The sequence below is a fragment of the Python bivittatus genome, unplaced genomic scaffold (assembly GCF_059951505.1).
Source record: "Python bivittatus isolate LINGU-HERP-01145 unplaced genomic scaffold, Pbiv_v1 ctg000610_np1212, whole genome shotgun sequence".
Taxonomy (NCBI): Eukaryota; Metazoa; Chordata; class Lepidosauria; order Squamata; family Pythonidae; genus Python; species Python bivittatus.
The window spans coordinates 15,429,219-15,448,690 of record NW_028277088.1 but is presented as its reverse complement, the minus strand read 5'-3'; the positions used below and the strand labels follow the sequence as shown (position 1 = coordinate 15,448,690).

The window sequence follows — 19,472 nt, the reverse complement described above, 5'->3', positions numbered from 1 at the left end:
AGTAATACACAAACTACATTACAACTGTTTGTGCTTTCCAAAAAATTTTGCATATATCAGCCTTTCCCAGCTTGGTGTCCTCTAGGGTAAATTAACACATATCCATCATCTCCAGCCAGCAAGCCTATTTGATTTTGGGATACCAAAATCAAGAAAGGATGCTTTACACATTTCTCGGCTAAGGAAAGAAAGACTGTTTTTTTGAAGAATATGAACAAAATCTGAGGACCGCTTTGCTTGCTTTACACTTTGTCTATTCACTTCCATAGCCAAATCCACTTTTAAAAAGGAAACAGTCAAGAGAGCCTTGTGTACTATTTTTGCTCAGACACTGGTGTGTTATTAGCCAGGAAATGGATGCTGTACGTTCCACTAGTACCTGGAGTTTATGCAGCACCAGGAAAAACAGAATTCTTCCTTGCACCTGTGACCCATCAGTGGCTATTCTGCTGTTTTATGGCTGTCATATGGATCCTCTATTTTGAGAGTGAATTGTTCTAGCAACCAGCTGTCCCACATTCTCTTCTTGCATAGTCCTCACCCAGTTCCAGGTGTTCATGGTTGAAAAATAATTCAGGATGAAAAAATAATTTCTATCCTGGACTTCCCCATCTGTTTTAAAATAGTTTAAAATACAACCAAGTCTGTTTTTCCCCACTATATGAAATGGTCTCCTCTGTACTCTGTGCTGCATTTGCTACTAATATGGTTCCGGGTGTTTTGGAACTTAAGCATAGCTCATCCACCTTAAAGATCCATATGGATGTCATGAACAATCCTTTTCAAACCTAAGATTATCATGCCAATAAACCATATCACAATAAATAAATTTCACAAGGTAAATTTTATTGAAGAACAGTGTACCAAGTTTGGGGTCAACAGCTTATCTCATTTCTGCAGTCTTGTTTTGTAGTCAGTGATGAGTTATTTCTAGGTGGTTTGGGTTGGGAGAGGGTGAATAGAAGCAGTGCAGTGATAAATAAACTGGGCCACATTTGATGGCAGAAGGCACACAATGGATGTACAAGCTTTAAATGTGGTTATGATAGGAAAGGTATTTAATATGGTTGATATTGGGTTATACATGTGAACCACTGCCAGCTTTTGGCCTTTCAGACGTACTTCAAGGTTCTGCTTTATTCATGAGGAATAGCTATTATAGTGAACTGTATTTCACCTTATTCAAGTATAAGACCATTAAAGAGAACTGTACCTCTTGACTGCTATATATTTTTTCAAAGATCAGTTGGCTTAAAATTGCATCTTGATTTTAGTTAACAAGTTATTGGCTCTCAGCCTAAATTCATTATGGGTGAATTACAAGCAACCTACTCACGTGCATATTGAAACAATCCAATTAGACTTCTAAATCAGATCTTTAGATTTAATTATTGTACAAAGAATTTTGAAAGAGATCTCTGATTGTTGTTTAGGTTGGGCTGAGTACTTCTGTACCCATGAAATTCTTTGTCTTCTTTTTCAGTGATGGGCCCAGTTCATGAGGACTCCCACCAGAGATGCTGAGGTAAATAAAGCCACTGCAGTATGTTCAGCGTAGAAGACCTTCTGATTTCTCATGGATACAAGCTATCTAAAAATCCTACCAATTTGTCTGAAAATCGAAGCGATGGATTTCAGCATGAAGATATAGATAGGAGGTCCGGTCAGACAACTCTGAATGGCTTCCCAACCCATCCTGGAACCTACCCCAATAGTAAGAAGAGCATAGCAAGGGGCTATCAAAATGTCAATGAAAATAATCATGTCATCCAAGGGAGGCAATTGAATGCCAACCATAAAGACTTCTCAGGTCTAGCTAATGTGCATGCTTTGCAAGGAGGGTGAGTAATTTTTCTTCTGCATTTGCTCAGCTATTTGCCAAATAGTGTCCAAGCTCAGACCCCAGCAGACTTAATTTTGTTGAAAGTATCATAAGGGGAAGTAATGTGCAGTTGCAAAAAAGAGAATAAAGGAATTTTATAAGTAATTGCATTTTTCAGGTTGAATGCACTTCATTTATCACAGTGAGAAAAAGTGTGACCAGGTGATCTGTGTTCCCACCTCTTTAATGTCGATAGTCTAGGTAAGGTTAATAAGCAACTTAAAGGACTTTTGCTGTTATGGTTTTACATGTGTATTTGGACTTGGACCAGTCACTTCTCCAGATACCTTCAAATAACTCTGTAAAGGAGTAAATGCAGCCACCTTTGCAGTACTTTAACATTGCCCTGTTTGTAATCCTATTTGGACTACAGTCTGCAGCCTTTACAAAAAATGCAATATGTTCTGGCCATTTTGCTTTGTATATAGCCTTAATCAAAATATGAAAAAGAAAGGCTTCAGGAATTTCTAAAATAGCTTCTCAGAATTGGTGAGTGTTTTTGCCTTTTAAGGAATCAGAAGAAAGTACAGTTAGACCTTGCTTACCGACTGCCTTGTGCAATGACCATTCAAAGTTATGATAGTACTAAAAAAATAACTTTGAGACCAAGGCTCAAAGTTACAACCTTTGCATTGTCTCTCTCTCAGTCACATGTTTGCCATTACAGTCAGTTACATGTCCGGTGAGTGACCCATTTTTTTTCCTTTACCCCCCTTGTAGAGTAGACAGATTGCCTAAACAAGTAATCTCTAGGCAATCTCTCCTGTGCCTGACCCATTTTTTTCCCCCTGCATCATAGAGTAGAGCAATTGGAGAGGAAGGGCTTACAAGAGAGTAAGCAAGCACACCGTGGGGAATACAAGAGAATAAGTGGGCATGTATTGGGGAATGCAAATTGAAAGCAGTGTGCTGGTGTCAGCAGCCATGAGCATGCTATGCAAACAGTGTATTCTCCATTGTGTGTCTGTTTACTCTCTTGTAATCCCTTCCTCTCCAATTGCTCCACTCTACGGGGGGGGGGGCAAGCAATTTCTGTAGGCAATCTCTCTTCTGCCTGACCCGTGCCCCCCATCTCGCAGAGTGTTGGAAGGGGGAAGACTATTTTGGAAATACAAAAAGTAAAGTAGGCTTAGGAGAAGAGAACAAAAAGTGCCCCAGAGACTTATTGAAATAGAAATCTACATGATGTTATTAAAACCAGGGAATCTCAAACTGAATTTCACTAAAGCAAATATGAGGCCAGCTTTGGCCCGGGGAGGGCCTTGTCATCACTTTATAAAATGTGTTGCCGCAGTTTCCCGCTTGCCTGCAGCTAGTCACAAATGCACTTTTGAACTGAAACAAATTAGACATGAAAGATTGTGCATTTGGAGAAACATTCTGTGATTGTGCTGTTGCAGCTGCTTATCAACTAATCACCAAGTTTTGGCTCATATTTATTTTAAAAGACTAATGCGGAAAATACAGGTTGCTCTCAGTCAAAACCAGAAAGATTAGTACTGATCTCTCTTGCTTTCACTGCAATTTTTTGGTGTATTTTTTTTTAATGTGAAAAATAGTTCATGCAAAATTGACCCAATTTACAAAAAGTAGAAAGAAAAAGAATTGCTCACAGTTCTTGAGAAAAAGCTCTTTTAAAACTTTTGTCTTATGTTGTAAGACTTTTGCAGACAGACAGTTTTGGCAGAGAACCTACTTGATACGTAATATATATTTTAAACCACACCAACACACCCTTTTGAGGTATAACATGGTTTGAAGAAATAATTGAATGAGTGATTCCATAACATGAGTGGTTGAACAGAGCAGTACATTGGGAGGGGTGCTGTTGAAAATGGGTGGAAATATAAATGGCTGCAGCCACCTTGCTGAAATGTTCAGCTAACTTAGAAGATTAGTTGTTTACTTGGTAAATTTAATCCTTTGTTGTTTTTGCTTGAAGGAGAAAGGGGAATACAAATGTTGTATGTAAAAAGAATGTTTGATACCTGATCATGGGGATCAGTATTTGTATTAATTATACACATGCAGATACAGGTACACACACACACACACACACACACACACACACACTTACTTTTTCCTGGCCCTGTTTCACATTTTCTTTTCTGTAAAGTATGACTTCTGATAGACAGACACATGCGTGTGCATGCGTGCGTGCACACACACACACGTTGTATAGGGAATATCTCCAACATTGATTTCAGCAAGAATTGGCAATGCTAGGAAGACAACAGGGGGAAGATAAGGGTGGGGTTGGGTTGGTTGTTTCTTTGTCTCTTATTTTTCTTTTTGGAGGTGGGATTGTCTTAAATTCCAGGTCATCTTCCTTCTAGGTAAATATAGTATTAGCTTGCTTGTTAGCATATACTCAAAAGTGAGGGGAAGAATTCCCTTCTAGTTTATAAAACATCTCTTTCTTGGTATCTGAGATTTTGGTTCTGTTGATTTCCTGCATTGACTCAAACTTGTGTTATAGATATCTACAGAGAGAGAGAAAAAAACTAATATTTTCTCAGAGGCCATTGGAAGGTCAAGCTGATGAATAATAACTAAGCATTTAACTGCATACACTGAAAAATACATTATAGTTAAGGGAATATAACTGCCTGGTTCTGGCCCCTTTTTGATATCCCAGAGATATGTACCTTCTCAAGCACCTCCATTTTTCTTTTGCAAAACTATTCTGACCTTTTTTTAATGTGCATCTTCAGTTCGGTAGCAGTCTCTGCCACTGCTGAAAGTTTGGATATGTTTGCATGTCCCTGATTGACAACATACAGGATTGCAAAGGAGGATGAAATTTGCTGGCTGGCAGGCTGTCTTGAAAAGAATTTCTATGGTTAAAAAGAATTTCTGTTGTAAAATCTGTTGCAGGTTCACAATTGTAACTCTACTCGTTTTAAGAAAGCCTATCTGAAACTTTTCTTCATCTACGTATGCAGTAGAATGTTACATACAGTTTTCTATCATGTATGCAATATGCTGAAGAAAGAGAGGCATACTGATAACAAAATATAGGCACAACCTGAACTCCTCTGTGGTTTGTTGTGGAAAGTTCTGTTTTTCAGAAATGTGAGGAAAATAAGTTGAGTGTCTCATGATTCCAGATGGTTCAGATTCTTTACTAACTTAGATCTGGATAAAAGAAAGCATTTTAAAAAAATCTCTTCACTGGTGCTTCCTTTCTTTTGCAGGCTTTATGACCAATCACAGTTAAGTTGGTCTTCGCACTCCAAGACAGATAAAGATCTTGCCTACTGGAGAAGACAAGGCCAAGATTTTAGTTTATTAGGTTATCCTGACAGAGCAGACTCTGAAACAAAAGGAATGGCTGCACCTTGTGCCTTGTTTGGACATGATAAAGAAAGTCAGTGGGAGATCGGAGGAGGATTAGAGAATATGAGAACTAACACACAGGAGACCTGGAAACCTCCTGGTGATTACAGGTGGCAAAGTTTAAAGACAGAAAGCTGGAACCAACCAACTGCATTTGGAGAACTTGTGCCTGACACAGATAAAGAAAGGCTGCTTCAGGATATGTATTCAGTAAGACGGGACGTTGCTACTTCCCATGTTAAGAGTAAATCACAGTCTTTCCCAAGAGTTCTTTCACCAGAGAGCTTTAACTGTGCTGAAATGCCTTCCTTAATCAGCAGTAAACACCATAAGGCACCTGGGTTGGCCTTGGAAACTTTGAAACACTCTGAACCAGCAACCCACTTCCTTCCTTTACCTAGGCCCAAGTATGGCAGACCACTGAAGCCTCCTTCATATGAATTTCATCAACAGACAAGGGGAACCCTGGAAACCAGTTCACTGCAGGATGATCAGCAAAAAGACAAAGCCGGTTGCTACTTAACTAAAGTTAATGAGCCAGTTCAGGACTCTAGCTTAGAACCCCCGTTGTACATACCTCCTCCATGTTATAAATCCCCTGGTCAGCAAAGTATGAATCAACATGTGCCCAAAGAAGTGCCTGAATATGATATGTGCTTTAATAATGATATGCAGGTTCCAGAGCAGAGGATTTTTATTAGTTCCCAGCCTTCTATTAATCAATTTCAAACAGGAGATGAGCACTATAAAAATGAGCAGATCTTGTATAACAGTAAAAGACATCTGAGACATGGGGAGAACTGTCTGTCTTCTGTTCAGTATATTCCTTTTGATGACCCTCGAATACGGCATATCAAAATAACACATCCAGCTGACCTTCAGAAGGATGACAACGTTGGGGATGCAAATAGGATCAACTCTAATGTCTTCCATAAGAGTTCTGTGGAACAGGAGTTCAATAATTCATTTTTGGATCTACCAGACTCAATAAATACTGCTATAAAATGCAACCAGGTCTCTGGTAGCTCTGTATATAGCAGCAGATGGTTGGTAGAATCCAGTGTAGATCAGGACAGTTGTGCCTTGTCTACCCAAAGAGACTCTTATGACGTAGGCAATGATCTGAACTGTGAATACCCAAAAGGCAGGCCATCTGCTCCAAGCCCACATATGGAACTCTCCTGTGAGACTCTGACTAAAGTGAAAACCTTTGAACCTGGAACTGAGATCCAGGGCAAAAAGAGTTCAAAGAAAAAAACACATGAAACTATATTTTGCTTGGTGTCCATCCCAGTTCAATCTGAACTGAACATGCCAGATACCGATAGGAATAACAACGTAACACAGGGAGCCAGTGAGAAGAATGGTCTTGATACCAGTGGGGTTCTGCAGGAACAAAGTTTCCTAAGTACCTCCTCTACTGATTTGGAGCTCCAAGCCCTTACAGGAAACATGACCAATAAGAACGAGTTACAAAAACAAGAGTTGTGGAGACCAGAGTTCAAACAAATGAATGATCTCAGATTCAGGCAGCCTGCAAAGCACAGGGAGCTTCAGTATTCTGGCTCATGGCCAGGCGATCAGTACAAGGACCAGCAAACGCAAACTAGTTTCATGGAAGAACCCAAAATCCAGCAGCTTCTCCATGGCTCACAACCTAGGAAATCAAATACACTGACCACAGGCCACTTGTTAAGATACGGGTCATCTACTATAGAACCAACCCTGAGCATTTTACCTGCTGATGACAGAAAAGGCAGACAAGTTACTTCCCCTGTGAAAGGTCAGGGGCATCTTGACAAGCCCAGCAAAACTGAGTGTTCTAGGACTTCAGTACTTAACCCAAAGGCAGGCCAGAATGCGACTTGTGCTTCAGGCACAGCCCTTCCTGGGCGGGAAAGGGAACCCAGTTTTGCCCATAAGGAAGAAAGGAATTCGCCTTGTAGTAGTAAAGAGCTCTTTGGGCAGTTTCTCTTGAAACCTGTTAGCCGACGTCCTTGGGATGTAATAAGTGAACTAGAAAGTTTTAATAAGGAGCTTCAAGAACAAGAAGAAAATAATGAAGATGGTACAGAGACTGAGAACAAGCAAGAGAGAGAAGAGGAGGAGAAGGAAAGGAGGACAGAGAGAGGAACATGTAGAGACAATGAAAAAAGCCAGGACCATAGATCCAATGCACAGTCACTAAATGTAACACCGGCCACTTCTGTGTTTAAACAGGGTACAGATAAAAGCAAATTTGAAAGTGTAAGTGTTTCTAAAAGTTCAGATGCAAGGGTTGTATTTAGTGACCATGTGTATGTTAGATCACAGGTAAAAGAAATGGATAAAGCAGTTAAGGCAGAAAATGGATATGTTGCTCCAAAACAAAAAAAACAGGAAGGTGGGAGAAGGGTTATTAAACGGGCTGTTAGTCTGCATCCAATCAAACCAAATGTATCAGGTCCCTTGGACAATGAAAAGCGCAGTAATCCATTCAACAGCATCAATTTTAGGGAAGCAAGTGCTGAAAACTATAAGGACAATGTAGTAGGCTTTGATAAGCTGAAAAGGGCAGCAGGCAGGAATATCCTTGCTGTGGAAACAGAATCTGTAGTGCAATTATCTTTAACAAATAGGAATCAAGGGCACTCTGAGCCAGATTTGAGATCTGTTGGGCTTGATGATGGTGAAGGCTCTGGCACCGGCGCTCTTGATTCTTGCACAGAGATTCCGCCAAATGAATCGCTTCAGGCCAGAGCAGCCAGGATCCTGGGCATAGAGGTAGCTGTGGAATCCCTAATAGCTGATAATGAAACACTTCCTGATGAACACTCTCGCTCTGAAAACATGCCACAGAGTGTTGAATTATCAAATGAAAAGATGCTGGGGGGGGGAATGGAAACAAACATGACTTCTTACGAAGGAAAACAAAAATGTGGCTTGTCAAAAAGGTCCTTCGTTGGAGAGAACATCTCCTTGGGATCTATTAAAGACCAGTGTTCTGGTGAAGAAATGTTGACAGCTGAACAATATTTTCAGCATCATCATGATATCAGCAGACACCAAGAAGACCATGCTCACCCTCTTGAGTCTGTTGTGCTTCCATTTGCTGAAAGAAAATCACTTCCACTGAATGTAGAAAAGAGACCTAGAAGCACTTCAAAGGTGATTGAGACTTTGCAAGGCAAACTTGCCTCTCCTTCAAGCCGAGCTGCCATGGATCGTTTGGTAAGGATGAAAGAAGTTGATTCAGTTTCTCGTATGAGACGTCTAAGTATAAAGAATGCCGAATCAGGTGAGGACGGAGATGAGGATAAACAGCTCAAGGGACCAGAAGAGAGAGGAAACGATGCCTCCTTTGGCCGCAATGAATTTCCCCGCAAACTGTCCCATGGCAGTTCAGTTTCTAAGCGCATAATCTCACTGGCTGAAAATGGACTTTTGGACAACAGGAACATGAAGAAAACTGGAAGAGATTTGTTTTGCTTAGGTAAGAGACAAATTTCTCCAGGGTTTGTACGGTCATCGTGTTGTTGGGAGATACTTTCCCAGAAGGGTCTTAAAAAGAAACTGTAATTTCCTGTTTCAGTCTCAGGCCTGAATTCTGCAGTTGCAATTTAATTTCTGGCAAGCAAACAGAAAAGGAGATAATCAGTCAGTGGTTGAGACAGTACCCTACCAGATAAACCAGCTGTTTTGGGTTTGGGCTTTTTTCTTTTCTTTTTCTTTTGAACAGGTATATACCATTATAAATACCCTGGAGTGGAAGATGCTGTAATCCTGATGGAATTTGCTATCTTCCTTCCCGCATGCTCAGTCGTCCTTTTTTAAACTCAGATCTGCATTAAAAGTAACTTCCTAGTTTTGCCTCTACTGTTCACCCATTATGGTTTCAAGAAATGAAGAGACAGGAAGAAATATTTGGGTATCATCTGGCGCTTCATTCAAAGTAAAAGCAGTTACCCCACTTGCTGAATGTAAGATTTCATAAAAACCAGGTTCTTGGTTTGCATGTTTCTGCCTCCAAACTCCCCTTGTATGAATTGTGCAGGTGTCCCGAAAGCTGAAGATTCTTTCGCTAGTTCCAAATGGATCAGCCTAATGCTGTCTCTGCTTACTGTTGCTTATTTCATGTTGGTCATTCCATCAGTGGTTCCGTACTACCTTTGAGGAGGGGAAACAGTTAATTTATCCTAGTTCTTTTATTTATTTAGTATATAACACATAACATGTAGCTTTCATTCAAGAATTACTTTAATCTGATCTTCCACCATTCCTAGTGAGATGACTAAATACTATAGAGATGATGGGAGGTGGAATCTTAACATTCCTGGCAGACAACAGATTGGGGAGGACTGCCTTAGAAGACGGCTGTCTATTAAACAGATATTCCATTTGGGGTTTGAACAAAAGTGAGAGATTCCAATAACGGGAGGGGAAGACTGAGAGCAAGTTTCAAAGATGTGCCCAGAAACAGAATGCTTTAATGACATGTATTTTAATTAATTTTCCAGCCTCTTAACAATCTGTTAGGTAAAGAATAATCACATGATCTAAAATATGGTGTGGCTCTTCCTCTCTCCCCCAATGGTGCCCCTGTTTCAAAGACAATTTTAAGGAGTGACTTCTAAGGTAACTATAAAAAGTAGGTATAATTTTAGAATGAGACAGTTGGCTTCCAGAAAACCCACAATGTGGAGGTTATGCCTATTTACAGTGTATTGTTTTAAGAATTCTCCAGATCCTTTAAGTGCTTTTGCAGTTCTGCTACTCTTATCAGCAGGCAAATGATAACTAACAGTTCTTTACTGATACTTCTTAGTAGTTGAATAAAAGCATATATTTACTTTGAGTCAACAAAATGCTTTGGTATCAGTTTTAATTTTTTTTTCATGCTCACAATAGCTCTCTAATACAAATAAAATATATAAGCATAAGAAATGATGGATAATTTGAATCACAGGAATTTGAGTCCATCCAATGACGTTGGACTATTGGCTGTGTTTTTAATGACACTTAAGGGCTCCCATCCCTGACTTAAATCTAGCATACTTGAAATGCCCATGGGTAGCATTGGGACATTTGGTACATGTGTTGTGTTATATTATAAATCCAGAAGATCTGTCTAGGACAAGATAAATACTGCAAACATTTCTGGATTTTAAGAAATGGTCCTCTTCTTATCCATGCATGATCCTAGAAATCACAGATGTATTAAATGTTCTTCAAAACATTGACCTTGCTGTTTAAATATTTATGCAACCCTACAGATAGATAAGACAATGAATCACAAAATATTGAATGGATAAGTGCTATTGAAACAGCTCTTCCCACATTTCAAGCAAAGAATCTGTGTGCTGTAGCAAGAAAACAGTGCTCTGTGATCATAGCTTTAGATCAGCCAAGTCAAATATATGCTAAAGAAGATACGATCTCTTCCTTACTTTGCATCCTCCATCCCTTTATCTGTTGGAATTTAACAGGAATTCCTTCCCAGTCTCGCTCAGTAGATTCAAAGTGATTATGTTTGCCCCCAAAAAATGAGGCAGAGAAAAGAGACAATTGTCCTCCTATTTTGTATGTCATACTCTTGGATCAGCATAGCTGAGTAGTATCTCTACCCAGCTGAAAAAGAATCAGCTACATTTTAGTCTATCGATGCATACCAAAATGTGGTATCAGGTAAATGTCTGCACAAAGTCATCTATATTAGTAAAAATAAAAACAAAGATGATGTATAGTGCAGGAAATTCACAGGGAAATGCATGCAATTTTGCACGTTTTTTTCCCCAAGGGTTGGACCCAGCGTAACACTGGGAAAAGAAGAGACCAAAGTTGACTGATTCATCCCATCTTAACTTCATGGGGAATCTCCTACTTTATGTACGATGAGAACTTTTTAGAGAGAAAATGCCAGAAGAACTCACCAGATGTGACTTCTTGTAGCGGGTTCCCTTTCTCTTGCAGCAGAATCAGGGGCAATATTCTGCGTGTACGGTATTCTCCAGCGATAAGAATAGATTCCCTTCATTAGCCAAATTGTATAAAGTTGCTTACATAGAGCAGAGTTATTTCAGGGAGTTTTCCTAGTGACATATTTCTCTTGTCATTAAAAAAAAAAGCTTTCCCTTTCAAAAAGGCATTTCAGGCTGGACTGTTTAGCACACAAGACTGCTTTGTTGGCAATTCAAATGTGGTAGCTCTTTATTTAACTACTGACTTTCTGCATTAACATGTAGAATGTGCTTAAAATAGCCGTCTCTTCCTTAAATATTTCAAATTTGTCTATTGAAACTCAGTTTGCGAACACTGACTGGATTTATGGGCTTTATGGGCAATTTTTTTCCTTGGGAAGCTCTTATTATTTACTGAGATAAGGAAGGAGTTGACCACACACACACAAATAAATGCACAGGGTCTTATTTCTTGCTGTACATTCAGCTGCATTTTGATGCCAGCTGACAAGACAACTTAATAGAAATTAGTTAGATATTTATGAAGAAAACACCCCCTTCCATTAAATAAAGTAAATGGTGAGCCTTCTCTGTGTGGTCACCAGGAGTCAAGCTAAGCTGAACACAGTAGCCCCTAATGAGCAGACTCGGGAGTTAATGGCATAGCCACGTGCTTGACCTTGTACATCTCCAAAGCTTGCCACTTTTATCAACTAACTGATGATGTTTCCACAAAAACTATCATGTGACCATTTGGGATCCACAGAAATCAATCACCCTCAACTCTCTGCATTCTCTTTTGATGCAGTTTATAGCAATAACATAATTAAAGAAGTCCAAACATAGTAGAAGCACCCTCCATATGTACAAGAGAAAGAGTTAACGTGAGCCATCACTTTTCTAGGATGGTGCCACTAACAGCATTTCTTTTGCTATTCTGAACTGAGGCCTACTCAGAATTACAAATTTAATATCCCAGTAGATCATGAAAAATATGGGGAGCTATGGCGGTCTGATAAATCTGGTTTCAAAGCCTACGGCCTGTTGCAGCATTTACCTTCCTTAGGTCGAGCTATTTTAGACCATGGAACATATCAGTCAAATGGGATTTTAATGCAGGCTGGTTGTAAGAATGAGTCCTGAATATGTGATTCCTCTGTAATCAAAGTCCTACACAGACATAATTGTAATGAATTGTTAGTACTAACAGTCATGCTCACTTCCTATTTTACAGATGCATATGATCCCAGCCGGGTTGAAAGGGTGTGATACAAAAAGAGCTGGCTTCCAAGAGATTTCTATGATTTGTGGGACATTTTCCAGAGTTGCATCGTGTGGAAATACCCTTAAGCCTCAATGTGTAGAGTGTGTTGGTAAAGCATCTTACCTGCTAGTGGACAAAGACAAGTCTTTATGGGGAATGTATGCTTTCTGGAACTTGCATGGAAAAGTGTGTGTGTGCATGAGTGGGTGCGTGCAAAGATCTCTATCTGGAACCATCTGTTTTTCAAAGCATTAAAACTTAATGCTGCTACTTGGCATGGATTGGTCACTTTTAAATTGAATTGAATAGTGTTCAGTCAGGATGGTAAACAGGATGAAGGTGGGAGGGGCTCAGGGGAAGGTTTGCTTATTTCTCTGTGTAAAATGTAAACAGAAGAGATTAAGAAAATTATTTTTGAAGAAAGAATGTGAATTTCTAAGCTAAACATCCAAATCTCTGAACTCTCAGCTTTGTTGAGCGTGGGCCATAAAACAGGCCACGAGAGAACCGCCGCTGCCTTTTCAGTTCAAGGGGATGCCAGCCAACAGCACTGAATGCCGACTGACCAACTGTGAAATCAATTTGGACTTGGTCTGAAAGGGCTTTGATTGGAATTCCTTCCTTCCCGCATGTCAAAACAATACAGGCAAATGCACCATTGGAGGAGGAGAACCTAACGTGGCAGACCGTATTGCCACCTCTGTCCTCTGATCGAATCAAACCAGGATCAACACCGCTCTGGCTGCTGTTCTTCCCCTACTGTTATGTATTTCGTTCTGTTTCCTTTTTCTATTTGTAATTTGGGCTCAGAATTCTATATACCACAGACTTGCTTGTTTAGCACATCCTTTTTTAACCAAGCATTGTTTTAGCAGAATGTGATGTATTTTTCTACAATGTAAGCAGTTTGCCAGTTGTTTCATTGGTAAGATCTTTTTCTTCTCCTCCTCTTCTAGGTGAGTTTTCAAAGAAACTAGCTGAGGAGCTTTATTTGTGTATCTTCTGCACATTCCACGTTATCTTCTATTCACAACTGTCACGCTATGTATTATAATAATATATTTGTGTATGTATATATAAATATTCTTATAAAGGAGGTACCTAAACCTAAACAGGATTAATTTTCTTATTGCTTGGATTGGTGCTTTTAGATGAGGATGGTGTTGATGGTGGTTCAACTGATTACTTTCCACAAGTATAATTACCAGAAAATAGGAGGAGTGGTTTAATACATTGCATCCCTAAGTGTGTAAATTCTGTTTGCAGTGGTGCAAATACTAAAGCCTTGTGCTACAAATGTACCCATTAATAGAAATAAGAATCCTTTACCACCATTTAGTTCTTGGGAAAAATCTGGTACCATCCATTTGTGGTGGCAAGGGACAGTGCCCGTTTTCACTTGCCTTTACGGCAACTCTAGCAATGAGCCACACAAGAATACGTAACTCCCATCGTAGATGCTCAGTGCCATTTTTATGGCATTGTGATTGTGCCTATATTTGGAACTCTTGCACCAGATTTTATAAGCAGCTGGCTTGGTAGAGCAACTCGTAGAATTGCCCTGCCTTTCTATATGTTTGAATTTTATATTTATGCCTGTTTTGTTTAATGGCAATCCATATAGGATTCACACCTATAAGCATACAAAGAGCTATTTTTGTCACTTCAAAAATTTTTTTGCAAGATATTCAATTGTATTTAGGGTGAACCTTGTTCATTCCTGTAGGAATAATACCAGTTTAATCTACACAATGTTTTTTATATATATATATATATATATATATATATATATATATATATATATATATAAAATTCTAAAGAAAATATGTCTGTTACTATTTTTATTTGCTAACATACTTCTGGAAATACATTTCTACCTGCTTGTTACGAGTCTTTTTGTTGTTATATCAAAACCATGTTACCTATTATGCATTCAGATTCCACACGCACACATACATACACATGTACACACAGACAACTTTTTCTGTTATTTGGCAAAATATAAAAGTAGCCCACTGTTATGCTTCAGCAATTATAATCCCTTATCTGTAACATGTGTTTCTGTTGCTAGAATCTTGACCAAATATTTAAAATTCCTTATACATTAAGGAAAATAGTGTATAGTTTTTTTATTTAGTTTTTTTCCCCAGTTCTATTTTGTCTATAGGTGCCTCCAGGTAGATGGCTCCTATTTCTACCAGTTAAAAGATTCCATCTTTTGTTTCTTACCTGATTTTCTCTGGTGAGAAAAAAGATTGTTCAGTAAAAGCATCCTAAATATTTTCCTATTTGGATCCTTTGGAAACGGATGACATCACCAATAAACATAAGAGACCAGTTCCCTGAGCAGCAGCAATATGTTGGGGATTCCAGAATAAAAATAATGGATATATTATCCATTGTTCACAAGCTGATAATTGTGTAAACAAACTACAAATACACATTCAGAAGCAAGCAGTGCTACCCTTATTTAGCTTGGATCTAATGATCTCATTGGGGGGAGGAAATTCCCAAGACAGTTATTACAAGGGCCACAAGTAGGCCCCTTGTTCATTTTGCTGATAAAAGTAGCCCAACGCTGAATAAATCAAGTCACTGAAAATAAGTTACAAAATAAACTTTTTCAACAGTCAGTTGATCGGCGAACCAAGCAGTCCTAATCAGGGAGAGCAAGTCAACTGCATTAGTGCTACAGCCCTGTCCCTAAAACCCACTGAAAATATTTGCAATTGTGATGAACTGAAGTGCAGAGAAATGAAAGAAAGCAGCTACTGGGGAGAAGGCCATCAGAAATAATTTGAGGAAGAAAGCACTCAAATGTTTGCTTGGCTGCCGAGGGCCTGTTCTAAATGCCCTTTGCTGACTAATAGACATTATTTGTACATTTAAAACCTCATTATAGGATAATTTGCAGTCCAAGTAGGTGAAAGAAAAAACATACACCCCCTTTTTCTGGCCTTTATCACCTCCTTGAAAAGCAGTTTTCTTGCATCTAAACAGGCTTTGTACCATGTCAGGACCTGTCAGGTAATCCAATCATGTGAACAGGATGAGGCCAGCTTGTATTTTCCTTAGTGCTTTGCACAGAGGAGTGAAAGCAAATGCTGGAAAGGATGGGAGTTGTTGGTTTCGTTGAGATCCCAGGATTTTACCCAGACATTGCTATGGGATCACCGTTCTTGATGCACATGACTCACTATACCACTTGCTCAATCTACATAATTTTGGCTTTTGGGATTTGCAGGGTATGTTGAAAATAATGCCATAAAGTCTGATATTTTCATGAGGAGTTTCTCATGCTTTTGTTGGTGAGAGTCAATAAAGTCATGAGTTTTAGTCCATAAAGCCTTTATGCACCCAGAGCAGGTAATATTTTAACACAAGGTAAAGTATTTTAACATCATCTTCTCTAGAAAAAGCTAGCCTTTAAGTCTCCTCTTCATTTCTACCATTCAGAGAAACTGGAAGAAAAATAGCACAATGACCTTATTAACTGAGAACGGTTCTTCCTTCTCTCATGCTCTTATAGAGACAAGATCCTGACTCCTATTTAACGAAAAAGATCATATATTAGTAAGAGAAAGTGGCAGTTTATGCTTCGTCTGTAACGATAAAGGAGTTAAGCTCAACTTCTGAGGTCCAAATGGACACATCCATAAATACTGGTTAAACATCTACAGCCACTAAAGAAAACCAGATGCAGCTTATTGCTAATTGCTTTTATATGTGCAATTATCTGCTAACTCTCTCTTATAAGGGAGTGGAACAAATGCTAAATTCCATAATCTTTGGTTTTCAGATTGTAAGGAAAGTCCAGTTCCATGAAGCAGCCTCCCACTCGTTTTGAGCAATGTGTTGGCAATGTTGAAGAACTGCCAGGGCAAAGGGTTGGGGAACAATTAAGCAAACTCCATGTGTTTATTGACTAACACATGGCAGAAATTCGAAATAAACAACATCTCCCAGCCAAGAAAATCACAATAAGATTATGCTTATGAAACCAATTAGGAACTTTCCATCCTGGGCAGCAAAAATAAAACACCCAACAACAACCTGTTGGTGAGAACAACCAGACTCATCCCAAGATCGGTGACTGAACTCTAGGAAGACAAGCATATGGAAACACCAGAATGGGATGGCAGTCCCTATACTTGTATCTTGAAGCAAAATGAGCTATTTTTTCTTTCCCAAGGGAGAATTTTCACATAGTTGGGACTGTTTTTCATTGCCAATGTTAAATAATAGCTGGAGGTACCACTTCAAGTCAAACCATTCACCGGAGGGTTTCGGAAGGTTAGGAGGAAGGAAAGAAGAAGCCGCACAATCACATGAACGTTTGAATCACAATAGAAAAGGAATGATTTCATGCCTCTTTGTTTTCTTCTGCAATCTATATATAGCCAAGTACGGCTACCTATGAAAAGCTGGAGGACATTTTGGCTCACCTATTTACAGGGAGCTGTCAAAGAAGCTCTTAATCTAAGCAAAGTTCAAAAGAGAGTCCCTTGTCCCCAGTCTAGAGGGTGAATGCAAGACAGCGAGGCTTTTTGAAAAACTTAATTAGCAGAATCTGTGTTAATCCTGCTGTAAAAGGTAGTCTGCCCTGAGGGTCTTAACAGTCTGGCATTTGACAAATAAGAGCATCAGAGAAGAGAGGGAAATCAAGGGCGGCTAAATGAGAGTATGTATGTATGTATGTATGTATGTATGTATGTATGTATGTATGTATTTATTGTATACATATTGAGGCTTACATTAGGGCAGAGGTTGGCAGAATGTCTGGACTGTGGACAGCATTTTTGGCAGGTCAAAACCTTCTGCAAGAAGGTGAGTTGATCTCCCCAGGATGTTCTTTGCCGTTGTTGTATGATCTTTGAGGGCCCAAAGAAATTGCAAATAAATACGGTTGGGGATTTTGCTTGTTGGAAGCTGGCTAGGAAGGTTGCAAATGGTGATTGCGTGACTCTGGGAAGCTGCAACTATCGTAAATACATGTTGGTGGCCAAGCACCCAAATTTTGATCACGTGGCCATGGGGATGCTGCAACGGTGATAAGTGCAAGGACTGGTTGTAAGTCCCTTTTTTCAGCACCATCATAACTTCAAACGGTCACTAAATGAATGGTCTAAGTTGAAGACTACCTGTATGCAGGTTCTGTTGCCTAGCCAAAAGGAGCTGAAGCATTTTTTAGAGGCAGAATGAGATAACATGCAGAAGTTACCAGAACAGTATAAGAAGTGGGAGGAGGTACAGTACAATCAGTCTTGCAAGATTCTCTTATTAGAGCCAATCTCAATAAAAGTAGTTTCAGGCCTCTTATGAAGTTGATTTCCTGGTCTGGTCTACCTGGTGGGGATGACACTCTTAACAGATCAGACTATGGAAGATATATCAGACTATAAGAAGGCATTTGGTGGGTCTGAAAGTTTGGGTTCTGATGCATTCTGACTCACAGACTTACAATAATGAGTAGGAAGGCACAGAGATTGATTTGGAAAAGCTCTCCAGAAAGTCTGCTGGCTGTAGTGCTGTGGGTATAGGAGTGAGGCCAAAATTCTCCCCTCAAACCCTGGAAAATTGAGGGCTGCATGAAATGATCCAAGCAAAAAATTGTGGCAAGGAAATGCAACATCCTTTTTAAGTTGAGATTCATGGACATCTCCATGGTGGTTTCTTGGAACAATATGCAAAATATTTTGCCGTTGCTTTCTTCTGAATGTTTTGGGGACTTCTAGCTCTGAGATGTCCTGGTATCTCCCATCCAAGTAATAATCAGATCTGACTTTTTTTCCCCTTATTTAACCAAGCTCAGCTAGTAACTGACAGCCTATTTCTCACCATAGTTTCTCAAGCAATGCAGAAAGGACCATTTACATTTCTGGGGCTGTTTGTCCAGAAAAGGTTTTTTTTCTTCCAAGTTCTGCAATGGCAGGGTGAGGCCTTGACGGGAAGCCCCTCCTTAAGCCCCAAATACAGTCATGGATACAGCCTGCCTCCTAGTGACCATACAGGATACATTGACTGTGTTCATCTGGAAGAAGACTTGCAGCGAGCAAGTCACAGTTTTCCAGATTAAGCCATCACTCCAACCAACCGTTTTTATGTCTTCCAGAGCCTGCACAGCACACCCTTCTGTGTAGTGGTGGTACACAACATTTTCCCTCAGAATGGAATTCAGCTTCCCAAACAATCAGAGCCAAAAATTATACACTGCGGTGAAGAGGCCCAAAAGGGGCTGCCGATTTATTGCAAAAAAGCCAAGATAGGAATCCACATGGCTGAGTGTTTGGAAGTGATTTAACTGTAATAAACATGATTGCAATAATACCTTATTTGCATGCAATATTTTTATTTTAGGAGCTAATGCGGCCTCCTTCAGTCCCAGTATAAAGGGGATGCTCTTCCCAGTTGCTGCTACTATGTTCCTAGATGTGTTTTCAACTTCCTTCAGCCCTGGTGGTCTCCCATCCAACTCTGACCCTGGTTGGCTTTTTAGAAGAGCTGCTGAGAGCAGCTAGGTAGAGCTTGCTGTTTTAAATAACAGAGGCAAATGCCTTCCTTGCACTCTCTCATGATTCAGCAAGCACACATTCCCTTAAAACTTAAAAAAGAAAAGGTTTATAGGACTGTGAGTTCTAGTCCTGCCTGAGACATGAAACCAGCTGGGTGACTTTGGGCCAGTCACTCTCTTTCAGCCCTAGGAAGAAGGCAATGGCAGTCCACTTCTGGAAATCTTGCCAAGGAAACTGCAATCAGTCAAAACTGATTTGAAGGCACATAATTATCATTGTTGGTCGCACAATCAGCCAGACGTTTAGACTGGATTTGACATTTTTATCCGCCTATCGAGTCCTTCCCAAGGACCTGGGATAGGCAGATGTTGTTTTTGATGGAGTTAAAGGTATCGCCACAGGTTGTAAGCTCTTCCAAGTAAAGCTGCCTTTTGCAATTGACTGATGGCGATTCTGTCAATGCCAATAGTCTTCGAGTGGTGCTCCAGATGTTTTGGGTCTGCACCCAAGACACCTATTACTACTGGTACTATCTTTGC

The 19,472-nt window shown here is 39.7% G+C and overlaps 1 protein-coding gene across 8 annotated transcripts in view; it reads left to right on the top strand.

Annotated features, from left to right (window-relative positions):
• JCAD (junctional cadherin 5 associated) overlaps positions 1-14,165 on the top strand; it is a 53,577-nt gene extending 39,412 nt beyond the window's left edge. For 5 of the 8 annotated variants that reach the window (XM_088150246.1, XM_007437125.3, XM_088150245.1 and 2 more), the window contains exons 2-4: positions 1,484-1,841; positions 5,080-8,693; positions 12,392-14,165. In XM_088150246.1, the coding sequence (XP_088006372.1) occupies positions 1,546-1,841; positions 5,080-8,693; positions 12,392-12,426 (3,945 nt within the window). In that variant the 5' untranslated portion in view covers positions 1,484-1,545 and the 3' untranslated portion in view covers positions 12,427-14,165. The remainder of the gene's footprint in view (positions 1-1,483; positions 1,842-5,079; positions 8,694-12,391) is intronic. The other 3 variants (XM_025172479.2, XM_088150247.1, XM_088150248.1) reach the window with 1 other exon arrangement.
• Positions 14,166-19,472: the final 5,307 nt, after the last annotated feature.